The sequence below is a fragment of the Volvox carteri genome (genome assembly GCF_000143455.1).
Source record: "Volvox carteri f. nagariensis unplaced genomic scaffold VOLCAscaffold_51, whole genome shotgun sequence".
NCBI classification, from domain to species: Eukaryota; Viridiplantae; Chlorophyta; class Chlorophyceae; order Chlamydomonadales; family Volvocaceae; genus Volvox; species Volvox carteri.
In genome coordinates, this window is record NW_003307594.1 from 946044 (window position 1) to 965988 (window position 19945).

General features: G+C 59.5%; 3 protein-coding genes across 3 annotated transcripts in view; 2 read left to right on the forward strand and 1 right to left on the reverse strand.

The window, feature by feature from the left end:
• The window catches only part of VOLCADRAFT_121436 (uncharacterized protein), a gene marked incomplete at its 5' end in the record, with an annotated part of 37004 nt that extends 34501 nt beyond the window's left edge, over window positions 1–2503 (reverse strand). Inside the window, 5 exons of the mRNA XM_002955440.1 lie at window positions 8–245; window positions 415–528; window positions 1029–1138; window positions 1358–1424; window positions 2336–2503. Coding sequence (XP_002955486.1) covers window positions 8–245; window positions 415–528; window positions 1029–1138; window positions 1358–1424; window positions 2336–2503 — 697 coding nt within the window. The remainder of the gene's footprint in view (window positions 1–7; window positions 246–414; window positions 529–1028; window positions 1139–1357; window positions 1425–2335) is intronic.
• A 665-nt stretch (window positions 2504–3168) lies between these two features.
• Window positions 3169–17697, forward strand: VOLCADRAFT_96385 (uncharacterized protein; the record flags this gene model as incomplete). Its single annotated transcript, XM_002955380.1, has 19 exons — window positions 3169–4289; window positions 4409–4574; window positions 4782–5845; window positions 6288–6423; window positions 6688–7566; window positions 7729–8265; window positions 8718–9691; window positions 10071–10191; window positions 10941–11008; window positions 11491–11540; window positions 11758–11811; window positions 11863–11906; window positions 12147–12296; window positions 12840–12879; window positions 13839–13999; window positions 14329–14441; window positions 14836–15614; window positions 15740–15765; window positions 17587–17697. 19 exons carry the CDS (start codon window positions 3169–3171, stop codon window positions 17695–17697), a joined length of 6594 nt encoding a protein of 2197 aa, XP_002955426.1.
• Window positions 17698–17913: 216 nt separating this feature from the next.
• Window positions 17914–19561, forward strand: VOLCADRAFT_109969 (uncharacterized protein). The gene has a single exon (XM_002955381.1). It carries the CDS (start codon window positions 17951–17953, stop codon window positions 18812–18814), a length of 864 nt encoding a protein of 287 aa, XP_002955427.1. The 5' UTR covers window positions 17914–17950; the 3' UTR covers window positions 18815–19561.
• The last annotated feature ends 384 nt before the right edge of the window (window positions 19562–19945 follow it).

A 19945-nucleotide genomic window follows, 5' to 3' on the forward strand; every position in this document is an offset into this window, starting at 1 on the left:
CCCTCACCCTTCACAGCCGCCAGCGGCACCCGCAGCAGCTCCGTGAGCCGCGTGGGCCCAAACATGTGCAGTTGCATTGCCATCAGCGCACCTAGACCGTTCGTATCCACGTCAGGTACGGGCAACGACACGCCGTACAGCGCCAACGCCCCCGAGTCGTAACACACAGCCAGATGCCCCAACGTGTCCGACCAGTGCAGTCGTACCGGCGAGGAGTGGTCATCCGGATCGGAGGGAAGAGTCACCTGTGCGGGGAAAGGGGGGGAGGGGGGTTTGTTCGGTGTGTGGTAACTAACACAGCAGCCAACCGGTTCCTGTTCGCCATCACCATCCCCACCGCCACCAGCCCCTTTGAACCACACACACAAACACACACACGTACACACACGAGTACACATACGCACGTACACTCACCGACGCCAGCAGTGTCAGTCCGGACGTCTTGATGTCCACCTCGTGTACGGACAGGGTTGTACGGGAGGCGGCAGCAAGCAGCCTGCCGCTGGTGGCCACCACCAAACCGGATTCCTGCACGCACCCAAAGGGGGTTGGGGGGGGGGTATTGGGGGGAAGGAGACCACACCACACCACACCAGCGGATCGGGGTTTGGAAGGGGGTGGAGTAGGGGGATGGCTTTGCGGAGGGAAAAGGAGGGGGCCTCCAAAGGGGAGTGGCGGAGGGGGGAGGATGCCACTTGTGCGTATACGGTGGGCGGGAGGCGGGAGGTGCCTTTCAACTAAAGGTCATCCGGGAAACTCGTAATAACCTTGCCACTCCAGTCCCCGTAATACATGCCTTGGCTCCAGGCTCAGGCGCATTATTGTCGTAATAAATAATAATGTTATTATTATATAATATATTGTACAAATAGTTTTTAATAGTTTTAACAGTATTAATACGATAATAGGATATTTATTATCTTTGTTGTTATTTGTTATATTACATAACGGGGGGTTGGCGAGGGACAGAAACACACACACGTACACACAGAGGCTTCGCACCAGTGCTCCTTGCTCCTAGCACCCACCATGGCAGTGATGGGGGAGGTGTGTGTCCGGTCCGAGCAGGTGCTGGAGGCGTCTCTCGCACTCACCACCCGCAGCTCACCGTCGGGTAGGGCCAGGGCGGCGAGGCCGGCTGCATGGCGGAACCGGGTGCAGGGTGGGGGTGCAGGGTGTGTGTGTGGGGGGGGGGGCGAAAATGGGTTGTGCGGGGAGCTACACACAAACACACAGATGTGAGCGCCAACCGATCGGGACCCTGCCTGCCTGTCCCCCTCTATGTTTCCCTGTCTGCCTGTCTGTCTGTCCATCTGTATGGCTGGGTGGCTACATTGGGGCGACCTGACCCCCTCACCTATGCCCAGGGGTTTGAAGAGCGACGTCTCCGGGGGCACCTCCAGCACCGCGTGAGGGGCGAACGTCTGTGTGGTGAGGAGGGGGGAGGGGGAGGAGGGGGAGGGGGAGGAGGGGGAGGAAGCGGCGGTGGAAGCGCAATCAAGTGTGCATAGGTGCACGGAGCGGTCCAAGTAGCAAGCCTAGTTGGGTGTTGGGCAGGTTGGTTAGTCAGGCAGTGGTGGTTATGGTAGTTGTGGGTAAGATCTGACATGGGGACATTGGCCGAGCGGCAAGGAAGGCCTCCGTACTCCACCCCGCTCTATTTCCTCGTCGTGTGTCATTTTATGGGCCAGTCGCCTTACGAGGTCCCTCCTGTGATGGGACGTAGTCTCCCACACAGCCGTATGCCGGGAAGCCGAAGCGCGACAGAGAGCGGCTCTGCCACGATCACGACGCGAAAACGTGGAAGTGGAGTGGAGTGCGCTTCCCCCTGCTGCCCGGGGCCTCCTTTTGCTGCACAGAGGCCGTTTGCTGCTCAGTATGCGGGGGGGGGAGGACGGACGGCTGTGGGGGGCTGTGGGGGCGCTGCCAGGTGATACACAACTAGCAGACAAACACAGAGAGCGGACAGACCCGGCTTTGCAGATTTCCTCCGCTCCACACTTTTAGAGAGATTTTTCTCTGGCTTGGCTCGACTGGCGGCCTTGCCTATGCCGTCCCATACCCTATGGATATGATTTGGTTATGATCTGCCTACATCAACACACCCAAACCATAACGAACGCCACGCCAGCTGCGATGCAGTGCAAAGGGCGATTGCTCATGAAACCGATGCTGGGGCATGTTTTGGATTGGGAGCTATCACAAGTGTCAGGGACGCGCAAGTGATGGTGGTAAATACACTGTGTGGCCTGGGTTGGCACCACCCCGCTTAGACTTGGCAGCAGGACGCCATTCGCAGGAGCCAAGTCCTGTCTCCAGGTCGCTTTCTCCTTACCAGGTTGACTTTCGCTGCCTCCTCGAGCTTTCGCTGCTGCTCTCGCTTGCCGATGAGGTCGACGACTTGCTCGACAATGTCAGCTAGAACCTTGTCTATCATGCGGAAGGGCTGTGGCAACTTGTCCACAGCCCCCGCGGGATCCCATAATGTTGGTAGCGGCGGCATGATCAACTGCCTTCAAGATACCTGTAGGCTAGGCATGGCGCGGGGTCCTGGAAAGACCCCATCTTGAGTTACATTATGCAACATGAGGTATAGTTTTACTACATCAAAATTTCACAAATTAAAAAGGGCTCTTTCAGGTACACTCTGAATTTCAAAGAGCAAAACAAATTGCGTTTCCTAATAAAATCGAGATGTTAAGAAAATTGATTTTGTGCAGTTTGCGATGAACAAACAAATACGTTGCACATGAACAAAGGGGATTTCGAAGGCGTGCTTGTCGTACGACTATATTCCGGATGCAAGGAGTGCGCTTACTGAGCTTGGAGTGTTCGCGCGTTAGGAGGCGTATGACATACACCGTATGCTATCGGTCATGACATAGCAGCCATTAGATAAGTTGTATTACCATTGACGAAGTTATATTTTTACTTCCTCGCGCTCCATAAGACGGGGGTCCCATCCTTTGAATGATTGAAGCATTTTGACCTACATATCGTATATATGTTTTCTTAAGGTTGTATTAACTGCGCCAGGACCCATAACGCAGTGACACCTCGCTCCCATGCGCACCATTGACACGGGTCCGTAATGGAGCCACGTTATAATATTACGCCAGGAGCCCTTGGATCACTAACAATTTACATTAGGATCTGTGGGCGTTGGCTATGCTGTCCAGCGGCGTGCGTGAAGTGCCATCCCTTGACGACGACCTCCATCGCCTGCGGCCTGACGGCTACCAGAGCGCTGAGATGGATGCCGAGGATGTAGAACCTACGGCAACAATATCACCGGAGCCGCGTGCTTGCAGCGCCACGCGCCCGCCAATTCTTCCGCATGCGGCAGACGTCGACGACGACGCGTTCAGCAGGCCCATCAGCGCCTTCAGCATGGCGTCCAACATGACAGAGCCCAGGGTCTCGAAGTTTCGCCGTCGGGTGCAGATCCAGGCGGAAAGCGACGAGGACAACAACGGCCGCAAGGACCGCGAAGACTCCACCACCTCCCTGCCTGCGGCGCTACGCCTACCCGGCCAAACCCACAGCTTCACCGCCCAACACCGCATCAGCGGCATCGGTGCCGGAACCATGAACCACAATCAAAACGCCAGCAGCTACCGCGTTAGTCCGCTGTCTCCCGCAGCTGGCGGCGGTCCCGCAGGCCCCGGCGGCGTCTCGCCACTGTGGCTGTCATTCGGCCGCACCAGCACCTGCGCCGCGCCGCTGCTCATGCCGCCAGAGGACATGCCGCCGCTTCACCAGGCCGCCTGGTTCAACGACCTGGACACCCTCCTGGAAATCCTGAAAACCTCCTCCAATGCCCTGGAGGGCCTTATCTGGTACAACAAGAAGTTCTACCCCCACGCGGGGGAGGCAGGGGGGGAAGCCGCGGCCGTACAGCGCAGCATCGCGGATCCGAAGGCGCCGCCGCCGCTGCCGCAGGTCGCCAGCATGGAGATTGCAACCTCGGCCCTCAAGGCGCTTCTGCAACGCGAGTTCCTGCTGCATGCGTGCCACCCGCTCACGATTGCGGCGGCGAATGGCAACGAGCGCATCGTAGATGAGTTGCTCAAGGCGATGGTGGAGGAGTCGCAGACCAGCAAGGGGGAGAGCGTGCTGGTCATGACGTGGAGATCGCCGCCGGCGGGGTTGCCGCCCGGCTGCCCCTGGGTGACCCCGCTGGCGGCGGCGGCGCTGTCGGGCAGCGGCGAGTGCGTACGGCTCATCGCGCAGGCGATTGTACGGCGCAAGTCGCTGACTGAGGACCGCAGTACGTACGGATGCTTCAGGTGCGGTTTGGCGGGAAAAAAGGTGTGCTTTGATTTTGCTTTTTTCGTCTTTTGACAGAAGTGGTGGCATTCCCAGTGGATCACACAACTGATACATGGGCGCTGCCTCCGCGCACTAGGTTTCGGCCGCTGGTGGTGGCGCAGAGCGCGGAAGCAGTGGAGGGTCTATTCAAGTACGGCTGCTGCCACGGGGATACGCTGCGCTACAGCCTTTGTGATGCCGCACGCCGCCTAGCCAAACGCGAAAGCAGCGCCGCCGCCGCTGCTACTGCCGCCGCGGTTGCCGTGCCGTCGGCAATGCAGAAGCATAAGGCGCATCTGCGGCAGCAGCAGCAGCAGCAGCAACAGCAGACGGAGCGCCAAAAGCCTGACGGTGGCGACGGTGGCGAGGGCACCCCGCCGGAGAGCCCCCGTGACGTCAGCGTAAACACAACCGCCAGCGGAGCCGTCGGCGCCACCGCCACCGCAACATCCGCGCAACTTCTGAAGCAGGTACTGCAGAACGGCATCCACGGCAGCGGCGGCGGAACTGCTGGCACGGGAGTGGCGTCCGCACGTCGCTCCGCGACATCGCTAATCCTCCCCAACGCAGGCACTGACAGCGGCGCTGTCGTCGCCCCCGTTGCGGGCGGCGGCGGCGGCGGCGGAGCCACGTCAATCAAGGCTGCTGAGCTAATGCTCTTCCGTGCCCGCCTCTTCCATGACAGTCTCGGCCGACCCCTGGGTCGCGCCCTGTGTGAATTCCTGCCGGAGACGCTGGTGGCTGTGGCGGCGCTGGCCGCCATGGTAGAGCAGGGCCTGCATCCCGACCGCTTCCTCACCCACACCGAACACGCCAACATCACCAGTACCTCGCTGCTCATGGTAATCGTCAGAAACTACCAAACTGCGCTGCGTGCCGCCGCCGGAGGCGGTGGCGGCGGCGGCGGCGGTGACAGCGGCTCCACCGTCGGCGCCACGTACGCCAGCATGCGCAGCGGCGCTTCATTCACGGCATCATTATCGACATCCGCCGCTGCCGCCGCAGCGGCGGCGGCGGCTGTGGCGGCAGCGTATCCCGCCTCCAGCGACCTGTCATCTGCCGTACGCGAGGGCCTGCACACGCTGGCGGCGGGGCTGCTGGCGCACGGCGCCGTCGTGGACCACCCTCCGCGTGAGGGCTGCCGTCAAGTGGGGGGTCACCACATCGCCCCTCCGCACGGGCCAGAGGTTCCGCTACACCACGCCTTCATCCACGGTCCCCAAGAGCTCGTGGTGCTACTGCTGCAGTACAGTCAGCTACATCCGGAGTCTCTAGAGGACTTGCTGGGGCCGCCGCCAGCTCGCACCGCCGCCACAGGGCCCCCGGCTCTTGACGCGCAGTCGTCGGCGGCCCGGGCGTTCTACAGCAGGCGGCCCGGGGACTCAAACAAACAACAACAGCAGCCGCAGCAGCAGTTTCAGAAGCCTAGTAAGGTGCAAGGGCAGGCGCTGCTGCAGCCGAAGCAGTCGTTCCGGGGTGCTGCCGCTGCGGGCTCCGTGCCTTGGGAGGGCGGCCGTAGCTCCCCACTGCTGGCGTTCGGTGCCAAGATGCAGCTGGCCCTGCTGGAGGGCAACTTGCCGCTGTGGCTGCACAGTGGGAGGTGCGGGCTTGTGTTTGTCTGCAGCAGCACCACCAGCAGCAGCACCAGCAGTAGCAATAACAGCAGCAGTAACAATAGCAGCAGCAGTAGCAATAGCAGTAGCAATAGCAGTAGCAATAGCAGTAGCAATAGCAGTAGCAGCAAGACGGGGATGGGATTGGGAAAGAGGTGGTGGAAGGTGGTGGTAAGGAGGGACTGCTGCAGCCGGGGTGGTAGTGGTAGTGATAGTGATAGTTGTGGTGGTGGGCAGGGTTGCGAAGTAAGGCCGGGGTGGTGGGCAAAGGCACCCTTTTTCCTAACTTAAAGGAGGCTCGTTGCCATCCTCCTCACCTCCCTCCCTGCCTCCTGCCCGCAACGCGTCCACTCACACGAACAGGTTTGCTGAGCTCGTGGAGGACCTGATCAAGGCCAGCATCGCGGCCGATGCGCGCATGGTCACCAGCGACCTCACCTGGCTGGTGGTCGAGCTGTTCGAGCGGTGCATGGCGCGAGAGTTCGGCAACCTGGGCCAGGTGCGGGCTGCGAGGTGCGGGCTGCGGGGTGAAGGGGAGGAAAGACATAGGTAGGTGCTTCTTCACTGCTGTTTGGCCCTGCGCGGCATTCATTTGCTTCAGCAGCCGCGTACCTGAGTACATGTATACCTATGTCGGGGTCTGGTACACGGCTGCTCCCGCCGGGTGGATTTACTCACGTGCCTCATTCCCTCACGGCAATCCCTGGAGTCTGCGTGTGAGGTCCTGCGGTTTTTGACCATGGTGTTTTCGATGCACCTGCAGCTGCGACTGCTGGATCGAGGCAGCAGCGCCAGTGACGAAGGCGTCAAAGGCGGCGGCGGCGGCGGCGGGGACGGATCTCAGGACAACAGCAGCCATAGCCGCAGCGGAGGCGGTGGGGAGGCACAGCCAGGGTCCCGTAGGGCACCTGGCGCCGCGTCGCCGCCACAAGATGCTGTCATAACCGTGGATCCTGTCGTACCGGCTGTTGAGGAGGGCAAGGCGGCGGGCGGCGCCGCTACGTCTGTGCAGAGTGGGGAGCATCATGGGAACTGGGGTGTACGGAGGCCCGGGGGGCATCCTGCACATCACGTATCGGCGGCGGCGGCGCCGCCGCCGCTTGACAAGGATAAGAAGACTGGTGGCGGCGGCGGCGATGGTGGCCGTGAGGAAAGGGCCAGCGTCGACGGCCGTGGCGATGAGTTCTTCAGTGATGACGTCGGCGTCGACGGCGAGGTGTCCTCGGCGTCCTCGTCCTCGGGCTCCTTCACCTCCTCCGGCAGCGACTTGGACGCCGACGCAGCGAACTCCTGGCCGCGGCGTCGCAACGGCAACCAGCCGTACTCGTTCCTGACGGCGCCTGAGGACAGCACCACTTTGTCCATCGTACACAGCTTGTACCGCAACACTGCCGACGCAATTACGTCACTTCACCAATCGCTGGCGGGCGGAACCGTGGGAGGGCCCCGGGCAGCGGCGGCCGGCGGCGGCGGCGGCGTCTCCGGCGCCACCTCCGGCTCGCTGGCCACCGCCGCGGCGGCACTCGTAGACTGGACTGTGCTGCTTCGTCTCGTTGCTCGTATCGCCGCCACCACACTCAACCCACCCAAAAGCCATGGCGCCGTCGCCGGGCAGATCTCCGTCTTCACGACAGCCAAGGCGGTCAACCAGCTGCTCTACGCGCGCGACTGGGCGCGGGGCAATGACGGCGGTGACGACGACGACTGCGGCGGTGGCGGCGGCGGCGGCGGCGGTCTCTGCGGCAGCCCGTCAGTCGTCGACATCGACTTGCTGCGCGCCATCGCGCGCCGCCACCCTCACGAGTGCGCTCGCTTGATACACGGCATGGATCTCATCCGTGTGGAGCTCAAGGGCTATCGCTGGGACAGCATTCCCATGAGCTTGGATCAGGACTGTTACGCAGTGCTGACGGCAGGGGAGCCCGTCAAGCTTAGCAACCGGCCGCCGACGGTGGCGGCCGCCAGCGTCGCGGCGGCGGCCGCCGCGGAGGAAGAGCAGCGCCGTGCCGTCGCCGCCGCGGAGGCGGCCGCTGCCAAGGGCCTTCGTAAGGCCCTCAAGGCCCGCGCCAGGAGCCTTAAGGGCGGCGCCATAGCACCAGACGGGGGGGAAATGGTGGGCGCGGCTGCGGCGCCGCCGAGGCTCCAAGGCTTGGGTGGCGCCGGCGCCGCTGCCTTCGAAGATGAGCCCCTGACACGTGAAGACATTTTGCAGGCTTGCATATTCTCCAACATGTGGACTGTGCTGACGCACTTCATGTTGTCGTCGCTGCGGCTGCCGACCTACATGCGATCGCTGCAGCGGCTCCGCAACGAGACCTATAAATACGCTGTGCTGGGCCAGGTGCGCTCGGATGCGTTTCTCGCTGGAGCGTCAATTAGTACCCGGGCTTGGATGTGACAATGGGGGGGGCGCCAAGAGTGTGACTTTGTGTGTCTATCTGTGGGGGAGGGGAGAGAGGAGGGTAAGACGAACCACACTGGCGAATAGAGGGAGGGGAGGGGAGGGGAGGGGTCATGTCGTGACAGGGGGGCCCTATACAAAGGGAGAATGAGGAAGCTCCGCGACCCCGACTCACCCGGCCTGCGTCCCTTGTGGCCAGGAGATAACTCCTGAACAGCTGTATTTCCACGTAAACTCCTCCCCGTGGACCTAAAACCTGCATGTAACAGCGCTTATAACAGCTTTGAAATTCGCCGGTTTAAGCGGCTCCAAAGTAATGCTAATGCCGTGCTGACATACAACTGCAAAACCCGCCCGTCCCGCCGGACCGCCCGCACGGCCACAACCTGCAGCTGACCCAGTACGGCAGCATCCCGACGGTTCTTAGCATGGGTCTACTGCTAGGCCTGCTAGGCCTGCTTACCCGCGGCTTGCAGCGTGCCGTACGCCTTGTCGGTAACCTCATCCTGGCTGGCTACGTTCGCCTGGAGGAACGGCTACAGCCCGCCATGAACAATGTCGGCCGACGGCTACAGCTGGGCAAGGTCCAACGACGGTTTGGACGAATGGTACGGCGGGTTGGCGATCAGCTGGCCACGCGCGCGACGGGCGGCGGCGTGGGAGACGTCATTGGCATGGGCCTTGGGGGCCCCAAGGCGCTCATGACGGTGCGGATTATCCCCCACTACCTGGCATTCCTGGGCGTGCTGTTGGACCGAGACGCGCTGGCGGAGCTGTGGCTGGGCGTCACGCAACGTCTCAGCCGGAGCAGCAGCCGCGGCGCGACGAAGATGGCCGGCGGTGGCAGCGGTGGCGGCGGAGGGGCGAGTGGTCGGGATGGAGCCGGGGGGGCGGGAGGGGGAGGAAGTGGAGAGGGCGATGGACCGGCGCCGGCGTACATGAGCTGGCGTACGACGCGTGTGGTTTGCAGTAGGGTGCCGCTGGCGTGCGCGGCGGCGATGCCGTCGGGGTTGTTGTACAAGCTGGCGTCGTCGCCACAGGTCAACGGGGAGCTGTTCGCGTCGCCGGTGATGCGCGCCATCATAGTTTGGCGCTGGCAGCACTTCACGCGGTACTTTTTGCTGCTGCAATTCCTGGAGCACATCATTTACATGGCGTTCTTTATGGTTTACGCGTTTTCGCTGTCTTACAGTCCACAGATGTTTACGAAGTTGCTGGGTGCAGCGCGTACGACAGTGTTGGAGGTTGCGGGGTGCGAGCTGGCGCCGTCGGGGCTCCAGGAATTCTTGCTTGTGACTCTTGGCGTCATGACGATTACGTGTGTCATCCAGGAGCTTCGACAGCTGATGTTCTTCAAGCTGGACTGGTAGGTGGTGTGAGGCTGGGGATGGGGGCGAGCGGTTGAAGAGGTCGTGTGCCTTTTTGCCGCCTCTCCAAACTAACCACTATGAGTACTGCGACTGATAGTGGTATGGATACGGATACGGATACGGATACTAGTGCAATTTGTGTTTGAAGTAATCTACCTCCTCACATCCAGCGGTTTAAAGAGGTCGCCGTTTCATCCGGAAGAAGTGCGGAAGTTACTATTTATTCCTTCCTCTCCGGCCTCCTCATGGTCCTCGTTTTCACATGTTGACAACGCACCCATAGTTTTAAAAGACATCGCCCTAGGTGACCCCCCGACCTCTACCCCCCGACCTCTCCAACCCCCCCCCCCCCCACACACACACACTGCCCACCAGGCTCCGGCAGCCCTGGAACCTCATGGATCTCGCCTCCAGCACCATCATGGGCGCCATCATCACGCTGCACCTCAGTTGCGGGACGAAGGCCGAGTGGCTCAGAGGGCTGGCGGCAATAGAGGTATGGTACTGTAGAATGTACACATGTATGTATGTGGGTGGGGTGTGGGTGTGGGTGAAGGTTACAAGTATCTGACCGGGCCTGACTCTGGCCAGGGGCTGCTGCCCAGCCCCAACGGAAAGACCGCCTAAGCTCTCTCCCTAAGCGGACGGGGGAGGGGCGCTAGAGGGGCCTCTGTCCCCTACTAAGCATAGTCGGGAGCCGCAGGTCCGCTAGCTCCACTCTCCTCCCCCCCCCCGGGTTTGGGAGGCGTCGCACGCTCTCACGAGTCAAGGCTCCGTCACGCAAGTTTGCGCACTGAGCCTGAAACACACAACAAGACTCCTCTCCATCCCCGGCCTGATCCGGCTCTTGGGGTGAGGGTTCACTAAGATAGAAGAAACCCGCACAAACCCTACCCCTCCCTACTAAGGCACGAGGCCCTATTAGAAAGCCCACCCGGTCTCTTTACCCGATTCTCCGTTGGGGGGGGGCGGGAAGGGTTCAAGAAATCCGCGCTAACCACCTCTCGAGTGCACACGACGGGGGGCGGGCACGGACTAGGCTAGCAGCTACCGACCAGCACACCCGACGGGGCTAGGGATGCCTGGGGGCAACAGCACCACACACTCGCGGCACAACTCACACGCAGCGTCACCCAGCCCGCTCTACCGCCACCGCCTTTGCGTGCTATTCCTCCTGCGTCTGTCCGTGCCCGTATTTGTGTATTTACCTTTTTTCCCCCGTTTTGTGTGGGGCCCGAATGACAGGTGGCCCTGCTATTCATGCGACTGCTGTACTTTGCGATGGCAGACGACCGCCTGGGCAGCTTCTTTAGGTAAGGACGGAGGGGGGGAGGAGAATGGGCTTTAGGGTTAGCCGCACACTAGGAGGGCACGGCGTATGTACATTTCGAGGACGCGTTGAGGGAAGAAAAGCAAAGCAAGTGCGCCAAGGTGGCTAACCTTCATGGTTGCCGGTGGAAGGAGGGGGGGTTTAAGGGGTGAGGGGTGAGGGGGAAACGAACACCTCGGCATGCCTTTGTGGGGGGATGGGGTTCCAGGGTCTGGCACTGGCACATTACTACATTACCACATTACCCCCACGACGTCGGGGCCCATCACCATGGTTTCTTTGCTTTTCTTTGCACCTGGCGAGTGAGCCACTCGGGCCGAGCGGGCGCTTTCCCCTGATTTCGTGTTCATCATCATTCGGTCATGACCCCTTCTCCCCCTGTTTCTCCCTGTGCCTTCCCTTCCCCTCCTGTCTCTTCCCTCCTCCTCTTCCCCCCCACCCCACCCCCCACAACCCTAACAACAGGATGGTTATCGAGGTGCTCCGGGACTGCTGGCTGTTCTTCGTCTTCCTAGGTCAGTACTGCTCTCAGTGCTGCTAATGATGCTTATGATACTGCCTTGCATCACCATCACCATCACCATGGCCATCACCGCCGCCGCGAGCACCAACAACAGCAGCTGCATCCTATTAGAAATAGCATGAGCGGAATTACGTCAGTAGCGGTAACCCGTAGAAGCAGCATTCGCATACTCACCTACCCAACCCCCCTCCCCCCCCCCACACACACAGTTCGTCGCCATTTATGCACCGCGCATGGTCCTGCATTCTCTCCCACTCTCAAATGTATGTGTGTATGTATGTGTATGTGTGTGTGTGCGCCTTGCGGGTGGTCAGGTATTTTGTTCATCGGCTGGGGTCTGGCGCTCACCGTCATGAAGGTACGACATGGGTACGGCAAGGGTTTGGCAGGGGTTCAGCTGGGTATAAGCCTTGCGATGATGAGAGTCAGAAGTGTGAATGCGGGGCCGGAAAAGGGGGGTCATCAAACCCAGCACATGCACACATGCACACACACACACACACATGCACGCACATACATGCACACACGCACACACATCATACATACATACATACATACACACACGACACACGTACCCGCCGCCATGTAATTCATGCAGGGCAAGAGCACCACCATTCAGGAGACCTACCTGCAGCTCTTCACAATGATCTTCGGGGACTTCCAGTTGGCCCTGATGGAGGCCAACAACGCCGGCAGCACGGGGCTGAACCACCTGTGGCGGATGTTCGCGTCGCTGTACCAGATACTGGTGAGGGGGGGACCCGCTTGGGGCAGAGGGCATCTTAGGCTGCCAGCCCCGTCATACATATGTATGTATGTATGTCAACAGGCAGCTGGGCAGGCGAGGGGATCTTAGGGCGCGGGAAGGCTTGTGCGGGAGGGATGTGGGGAAAGAGTGCGGCGGGGGGCTCTAGTGGGCGGTTGGACACACACGCGCCGGGACATTGCGCTGTTGTGCTACGGTGTCAGGGCGATGGTGTATGATGGGAGCACAGGTGGTGCACGTTGAGTGCTGGGTTCGTCTCGCCCCACCTCGCCTCCTTCACTTCTTGGTTGCCGCCGCCGCGATTCGCTCTTCTTCTTTTTCTTTTTCTTTTTCCTCCTCTCAAAACCTGGGGACGGGGGAAGCGCGAATATGTCTGCAAGGAGCTGCGCCGCCTGCATGGCCCTGTTGTCCTGCAGCTTCCTGTCGTACCTTGTCCTGCAGCTACCCACGTCGCCCCCTCCCCTGAACACCGAGCACTGGCCCCCTCCCCTCCCCACTGCCGGGCGCTGCTGGCCCTACATGCAGGTGACCATCATCTTGCTGAACCTGGTACGGGGGGAGCCCCGTGAGGGGGGGTGAGGGGGCGGACCAGTGAGCACCCGACAGCGCTGTGCCGCGTGGATCTAAAAGCACATGTGCTGTTGGTCATGTGGTATAGACACACACACACACACGTACACGCACGCGGGTGCAAAGTGAGGGGTGCTTCCCGTGGGAGCTGGCACACGGCGTACGGTAAACCCCCGGGGCCCACCTCTCATCTTTTCTTTGAGGTTTCGGAGCCACAGCGAGTCTCCATCCCCAGGGGGCCCGGGGTTCTTCCACAGCAGTGCGTCTCCGGCAGCGGCCCCTGACATCTGACACCTGACCCTGTTCATGAGGTCACGGTGCATCTTGGGCAGGCCCCCACCCCCACCCCCACTCCCGACCCCGTGGTTTCTTCCGCACCTCACTCGAACCCCCACCCACTCCGACTCCCCGCCTCCTTGGGTGCTCCCGCCCTCCTCCGTGACGTGGAACACATTCCAACCGAACCCAACAAAACCGCGTTATTGTACCGGACCGACGTACACGCACATACGGCCCGGGATGACCACATCAGCTCATTGGTACGTCGGGGGTTGGGTGGGATGGGGTTGCAGCGTGTAGCCGTTGGGTAGCTGTGGTGGTGGTGGTGATAGTGGGTACCGGAGGGCTTAGGCGGAGAGTCTGTCTATTTGCCTGTCCGCCTGTTTGTTTGCCTGTCTGTCTGCCTGTTTGTCTGTCCGTCTGTCTCTCCGTCCGTCCGTATGTCGCCAAGGTTTAAGGGTCGAGGTCGCTGTCCGACCTCACCTCACCTCACCCCGCACTGCAACTGTGGGAAAAGCAAAAATAGCTTCCGAAACCAACCTGGTAGCCAAGGTAGCTTACTGACTCTCGGGAGACCATTCCCCTCGTTAATATGTGTATTTTCCTTGACACCGTGCCGCCCCGCACCGTATCACCCGCACACTGCGCCGCATGTACCGTTACCCCGACCCTCAGCAATCATCAACGACTCGTACGAGCGCATCAACGACAACGAGGCGTGCGAATCGCTGCGCAACAAGCTGACTCTGATTGTGGAGGCGGAGTCCGTGTTGCCCTCGGGCATGGCCAAGAGGATGTTGGAGTCCCTGGCAAAAACAGACCTCTACGTCATTACGGTGGGTGAAGGGGGAGGGGGGGAGGGATGTTCCTGAAGGGAATAATGTTTACGAGGGGGAAGAGGCCAACAGCAGGGAAATTACTCTGGAGGGGCACAAGTCAAAGTAAGTTGCTAAGCGACGTACTCGGAGGGGAGGGAGGGGACCAGGCTGTTGAGGGGTGGACAGGAGACAAACCGCCACGTGGTCCGGGTCCCGACGATGGGAGGACGGAACCTGATGACGAGGAGAAACTTTGAAACCCTGGGTGGTTGGCCCTTACTGGGACGTGTGTTTAAAACACACCGACCCCGGCATCCATGCATACATACATACATGCGTACATGCAGGCGGAGGCGGCAACCGTGGCTGCCAGCTATGACGCCGGCGGCAGCGGTACTTTGGACGAGCCGGGCTCCGGAACCAGCGGCACCACTCGCCGCGCACTTGCCCCTCCTGCCAGGTTAGAGTTGGGATGTGGTGCTGGTGCTGGCGATGCTGTCCTTTGTTTTTGTTTGGGGGGAAAAGGGGGAAGAGGTTTATGATTCGTGTGGTCCTGTGAACGGCCAAGTACACCTCCACGGTAGCTGCCTGCTTGGGTACCACAATGGTACTGACAGTTCGTATTGGGACAGGACCCCGCGGAATGGGGAAGAAGTGACAGCTTTTATGGGGGGTTGTAATCCCCCGTAATGCCCTGTTTTATGTCTTCCCCTCCGTCAACTCCTCCCTCAAGCCCCACTTTGCTCGCTGGGCCCCTGGGTGTCACCACCAAACACCCCACCCCCCGGGGTCTGTCCCTTCATTGGCGGCCCACACGTAATGACGGCCCACACGTATCGCTGTGTGTACGGCAGGTGGAACGGTCGCTTGTCGGAGACCAAGCGCTTCGTCAGCCACGTCGTGGACCAACTTGCAGCTCAACAGGCCACCTTCCAAGCACGAGTGCTGTCTGCACTGTCCGCAGGGCAAGCCAGTGCTTCAGATGTGCTGCCCGCTGTCGGCGCCGTTGGCCTCCCGGGCGCCAGCCGCGAGGGCGGCGGCGCCGCCGGCAGCGGTGGCTGGCGCGGCGGCGGACATTCCAAGCGATTGAGCACTCTGCCTGGCGGCGGCTTGGGAATGGCCGCGGCTGGAGGCGTCGGAATGCGTGTCGGCGGTGGCGGCGCCGGCGCAGGGGCGTCCCAGCCGAACCAGGGGTCACTGATGGGCCTGATGGACGCGGAGGCCTTGACGGATATGCTGGTGTTGGGTCGGGTACTGCGTGATAAGTTGACAGAGCTGGACCAGGAAAGGGAGGAGACGCGGCGGCGGCAGGACGAGGCGGCGGCGGCGCTGGCGGAGCTGCACAGGACGGTGGAGCGACTGGGTGACCAGGTGGCGCGGTCGGCGGCGGAGTCGGCAGCGGCGGCAGCGGCGGCGAAGGCGCTGGTGGTGAGCGGCGGCCAGAAGAGCCGTAGCGGCACCGGCAGCGGTGGCGGCGGCAGCATTGGCAACGGCGGTGGCGGCAGCGGTGGTGATGAGGTGTTGCTAGTAGAGCGGTCGATGTTGGAGGAGGTGGCGATGCGGGCCGCCGAGCAGGCGGCGCAGCTTGCGGTGCAGGGGGTTCTCCGGGGCTTGCGGAAGGGAGCGGCGGCGAGTGAGGCCTCGCCTGGGGAGAGTCTCCTGGAGGGCCTGGGCTAGGAGGAGGAGGAGGAGGAGGAGGGCCGCTGTGATGCAGCACTCCCTTCCCCATCCCCCCTTCTCTCCCCCGTCCTCAATCAGCTCGGCTCAGCCGCTTGGGGACAGGGGTAAGCGCTGTGTGTGTATGTGTGTGTGTGTGTGTGTGTCTGTGTGTCCGTGTGTGTGTATATAACTTGCAGCCGTGTGATCCTCAGCTGCTGCATTATTCATTTCTACGGGCCGCGTGGAGTCAATCTGGGTTAAGGACTAGAAATATAGCTAAAAAAATCAAGTCAGGAGCTTAGCCTGATGGAAATCAAGGTGGACTCTAGAGGGGGGACTGAAAAAGTCCGACAGAAACACTGATCGACGAAGAGCAAATTCAGGGGGAACCTAATCCATGGCTGAGATCGCCATTATTTGTAAGTTCAGTTCGAAGTGCCCAGCTGGTAGTCCGATAGGCAAGCAGCAGGTGGACAGGACAGGGCTAAAGTTAGGCGGAAGGAGCGGAGCAACGGTGCGGTGGCTTCCAGTGGCTTCATGTGCTGAGCAGTCCTAATATGGGTACTATTAGAAGTGACGGCCTAGGGGTGTGCGGGTGGGTAGGCCTGCGGCGGTGTGCGCAAGCGTAGGCACGCACGTTGCTGGTGCGAGGGAGTGGCAGGACTTGGCAGGAGGGTTGGGGGAGACATGCCAGCCCCCACGTGGTGAAGCGACTTTTGTTGGACACATCACATCATTGGACACGTCATTACTTAAAAGAGACATGTCGCTCGATCGCTCGATGTTCTGGTAGTGTTACTATGTACGCAAATGCCTGCGTATTGAGGTCAGGCGATGATGATGGCGATGATGATGGTGATGATGCGCGCGCGCGTACGTGTATAGACGTGCGTAGGGATGTGACTGTATACGCAGCGGAGCGGAGTGGTTGAACGCAGAACGGTGCACATGCCGGACATCTACATCATCACCTCATGATCCAATGAATTACTGAATGGAAATGTCCGGGAGTCGCATTCCCGGAACTTTGGTGCGGAGTGATCATATAAACCATGCTGGGCATTTCGCTGGGGGCCACACGCCTCTCCCGCCAACTGGGCCTTGTGTCCTTAGCCACCAGTGTAGAAGTCGCCAGTCTTTAAGTTGCCAAGGCTGTTAGTGCTCTCGATATTGGTGTAGTAGGGCGACACTGCTTTCACAGACGCGTTGTAGGACCCTCATGAAGGTCGCGCGTCGTTAGCGCATGTTATCACAATCAAAAGGGGTTGGTAAGAAGTATGGACATGGTTGATTTTGTGTGCGGCACCCTTGGGACGTTTGTTCTTCCCGTATGCATGCTGCCGTTTGCTATGAAGGCAGGAGCTGAGATGTTGTGGGCCCAAAGCCGCCCTTTTGCCTTGCTTTACTTGTAAGCTAAGGTTGCCACGCTCACGAACTACCTAAGTACGATACTACCTGACTCACAGTTGAACCGGAAACTATAATGCAGAAGGTTGAGGTTACCTGTGTCAGCATGATGGATAAGACTGACCCAAGGGTCAGCTGCAAACCAGTGTGCCGTCACTGCACCGCAGCTGCTCACCTACATATGAAGCGGTAGGACAGAACTATGATCTAATGCCCTAGCCACTGGCGTTACTTCTTGCCTTTAACTCTACCAACGTCTCATTACGGTGTCATGAGTTTCAAAAGTATTGCCATCATCATGATTGGCAACCGTCCTTCATAACCGATGCACCTGTAAGCTCCTTCTTCTATCGTGCAGCAGGCTTAGGCGATGGTCACATCGCTTGGTAACAGGAACCCCGTAGATTTTATGAAGCTCATCCGATCAAGAGCCATGGCTCAATGGGAATGATCAAATGAAGTATCTAATGCAGCTGATGGCTCATGTCACACGCACAGCGAGCTCCGAGCTTTGAAATTCTCACTCCCCTCTTCTCCAGGACTGCGTTGCGGCCGGCCATTACAATGGCAATTTCCAAGCTATGTCAGCGCTGGTCTGTAGGCTTTTCAGGCGGGTGGTGCAACACGTGTCGGCCCTGACGACACAATGATCAGGGTCCTCCACCGAAAGATGTCATAAATGTAAAAGTCAAGTTCATATACAAAATGAAAATGAGTATGGAATTTTTTGTTTCTTGCGATTCAAGGAGGCGTTGAGTATTTTGAGACTGGATCAGAAATTGATGGATGAAGAAAAAAGTGCACCGTTCCCACTTTGCCATTCATCTACACGATCGCCACTTCACGCAGCCCAATTGATTCATTGAATTCCACTTTTCCCCTCAAAGTCATTAAGTTGCAGTGATGCTTGCGACGCGTAGCCTTCGTGCTTCGGGTTGCCGGTCCCCAGCGGTGACCCAGCCTCGCCTGGCCCTTGGCCGTGGGCGCCTTGAGATTGTATGCGCCAGCAATGCAAAATTTTTTGTGGGCGGCAACTGGAAGTGCAATGGCAGCGTCGCGAGCGTGCGCAAGCTGGTTGATGAGCTGAACAGCGGCAGCGTTCCGCGCGGCGTGGACATTGTCTGCGCTCCGCCCTTTATCTATATTGACTATGTCATGCAGCACCTGGATAAGGACAAGTATCAGCTCGCTGCCCAGAACTGCTGGATCGGCGGCAATGGCGCGTACACAGGCGAGGTCAGCGCTGAACAGCTGCAAGACTTCGGGCTTCCTTGGGTGATTCTGGGCCATTCCGAGCGACGGTCGCTGTGTGGTGAGACCAATCAGGTGGTGGCGAAGAAGACCGCGCACGCATTGGATGTCGGTCTCGGCGTCATTGCGTGTGTTGGCGAGACCCTGGATCAGCGGAACAGCGGCGCCATGTTTCAAGTCCTGGATGGCCAGATGCAAGCCCTCGTTGATGAGGTCAAGGATTGGTCCAAGGTGGTTATTGCGTACGAGCCTGTGTGGGCTATCGGCACGGGTGTTGTGGCGACGCCGGAGCAGGCGCAGGAGGTCCACGCCTACTTACGCAGGTTCTGCCAGAGCAAGCTCGGGACCAGTGTTGCCGACCAATTGCGCATCATCTACGGCGGCTCTGTCAATGATGCGAACTGCAAGGAGCTGTCGGTACAGGAGGACATCGATGGCTTCCTTGTGGGTGGTGCCTCGCTAAAGGGGTCGGCATTTGTCACCATTTGCAATTCTGCTGGGCCCAAGGCTAAGTAATGAAACTCCGGATGGAAGCACATTAGGGTTTAGGTTGCGCGCCGACATGTCGCGAAGCGATTTGTTGCGGCGCCAGCGAAATTGGCACCGCTTCTTGACTGTACATTAAAGGCTGATCCTGACGGCGCTTGACATTGTCGCCGTTGACTTTTAACTGGGTTCTTTCCGGACGGGTAGGTCGGGGCGCGTGGATGTGAAACGTGGAACTAGCCGCAAGCAAGGGCTACCGATAAAGGGGCAGAAGATATAGACTCAGCCAGTTATCTTTGACCGATTCCGACCTTATTGTCTTGTCCGTAAGTTGTGTTTCTGCTTTGGTGCTCTTGTCGGGAGATGTTTGTTATGTCTTGGGTTAGTGTTTGTTACAGCTGCGGCAACGTTGCCAGAATGTGTCGCGTTTGCCGCCACGTTGCAGCGGCCTTGTTACGCGTTTGTCGGCAACGGCTGCCACGGTGCCATTTGAGGTCGTAGCTATATAGGCTATTTGCAGCTGCCATCATGCGCATCCGCCCAATTTTGTGATTCCCTGGGAGGGTTTGCAGCACAGGCTGCCGTCGGCCGCTGAAAGTCTTTGGAAGTTCGGATTCCGTGGGGCCTGAGGGCTCGGACGGGGCTCCTGCCTAATGGGCGCTTGGGTCCGTAGTCTTGCTGGTTGTTGCAACATTTTTATGTCGGTCTGTTTCGGCTATATAGATGTGTGCGCATCTTGAGGAATGTGTTAAGATGCCTGTAAGCCAACCGGCAGCGTCCGACCTGTACCAAACAGGAAAAGCTCCGTGTACTCGCCCGCGAACGCTGATCCAAGTATGCAGCCTAAGAGCAACACGTGATGTGAACCTAGATGGTATACATCCGCTAGCTTGCCAAGACGCCGACAACAGGCTCCCAAGCAAATCTAACAAAGAACAATATTTAACGAACCTAGCCAGCGAAACGGTTACCGGCGGTTGCTTGTCGGTAACGGTCTGTTTAGTAAATCATGCCAAGAAGCAACAAGCAAGGTGTTGGCAGCCTCAAATTACGGCTTATCTATATAGCCTTGGATTTGATTGATGCAGCGTATATATTCCTAAGGACGCCGATCTGCCCTTGTTGGTAAGCACGGAAAAGCACGTGGACATGGGGGACTCG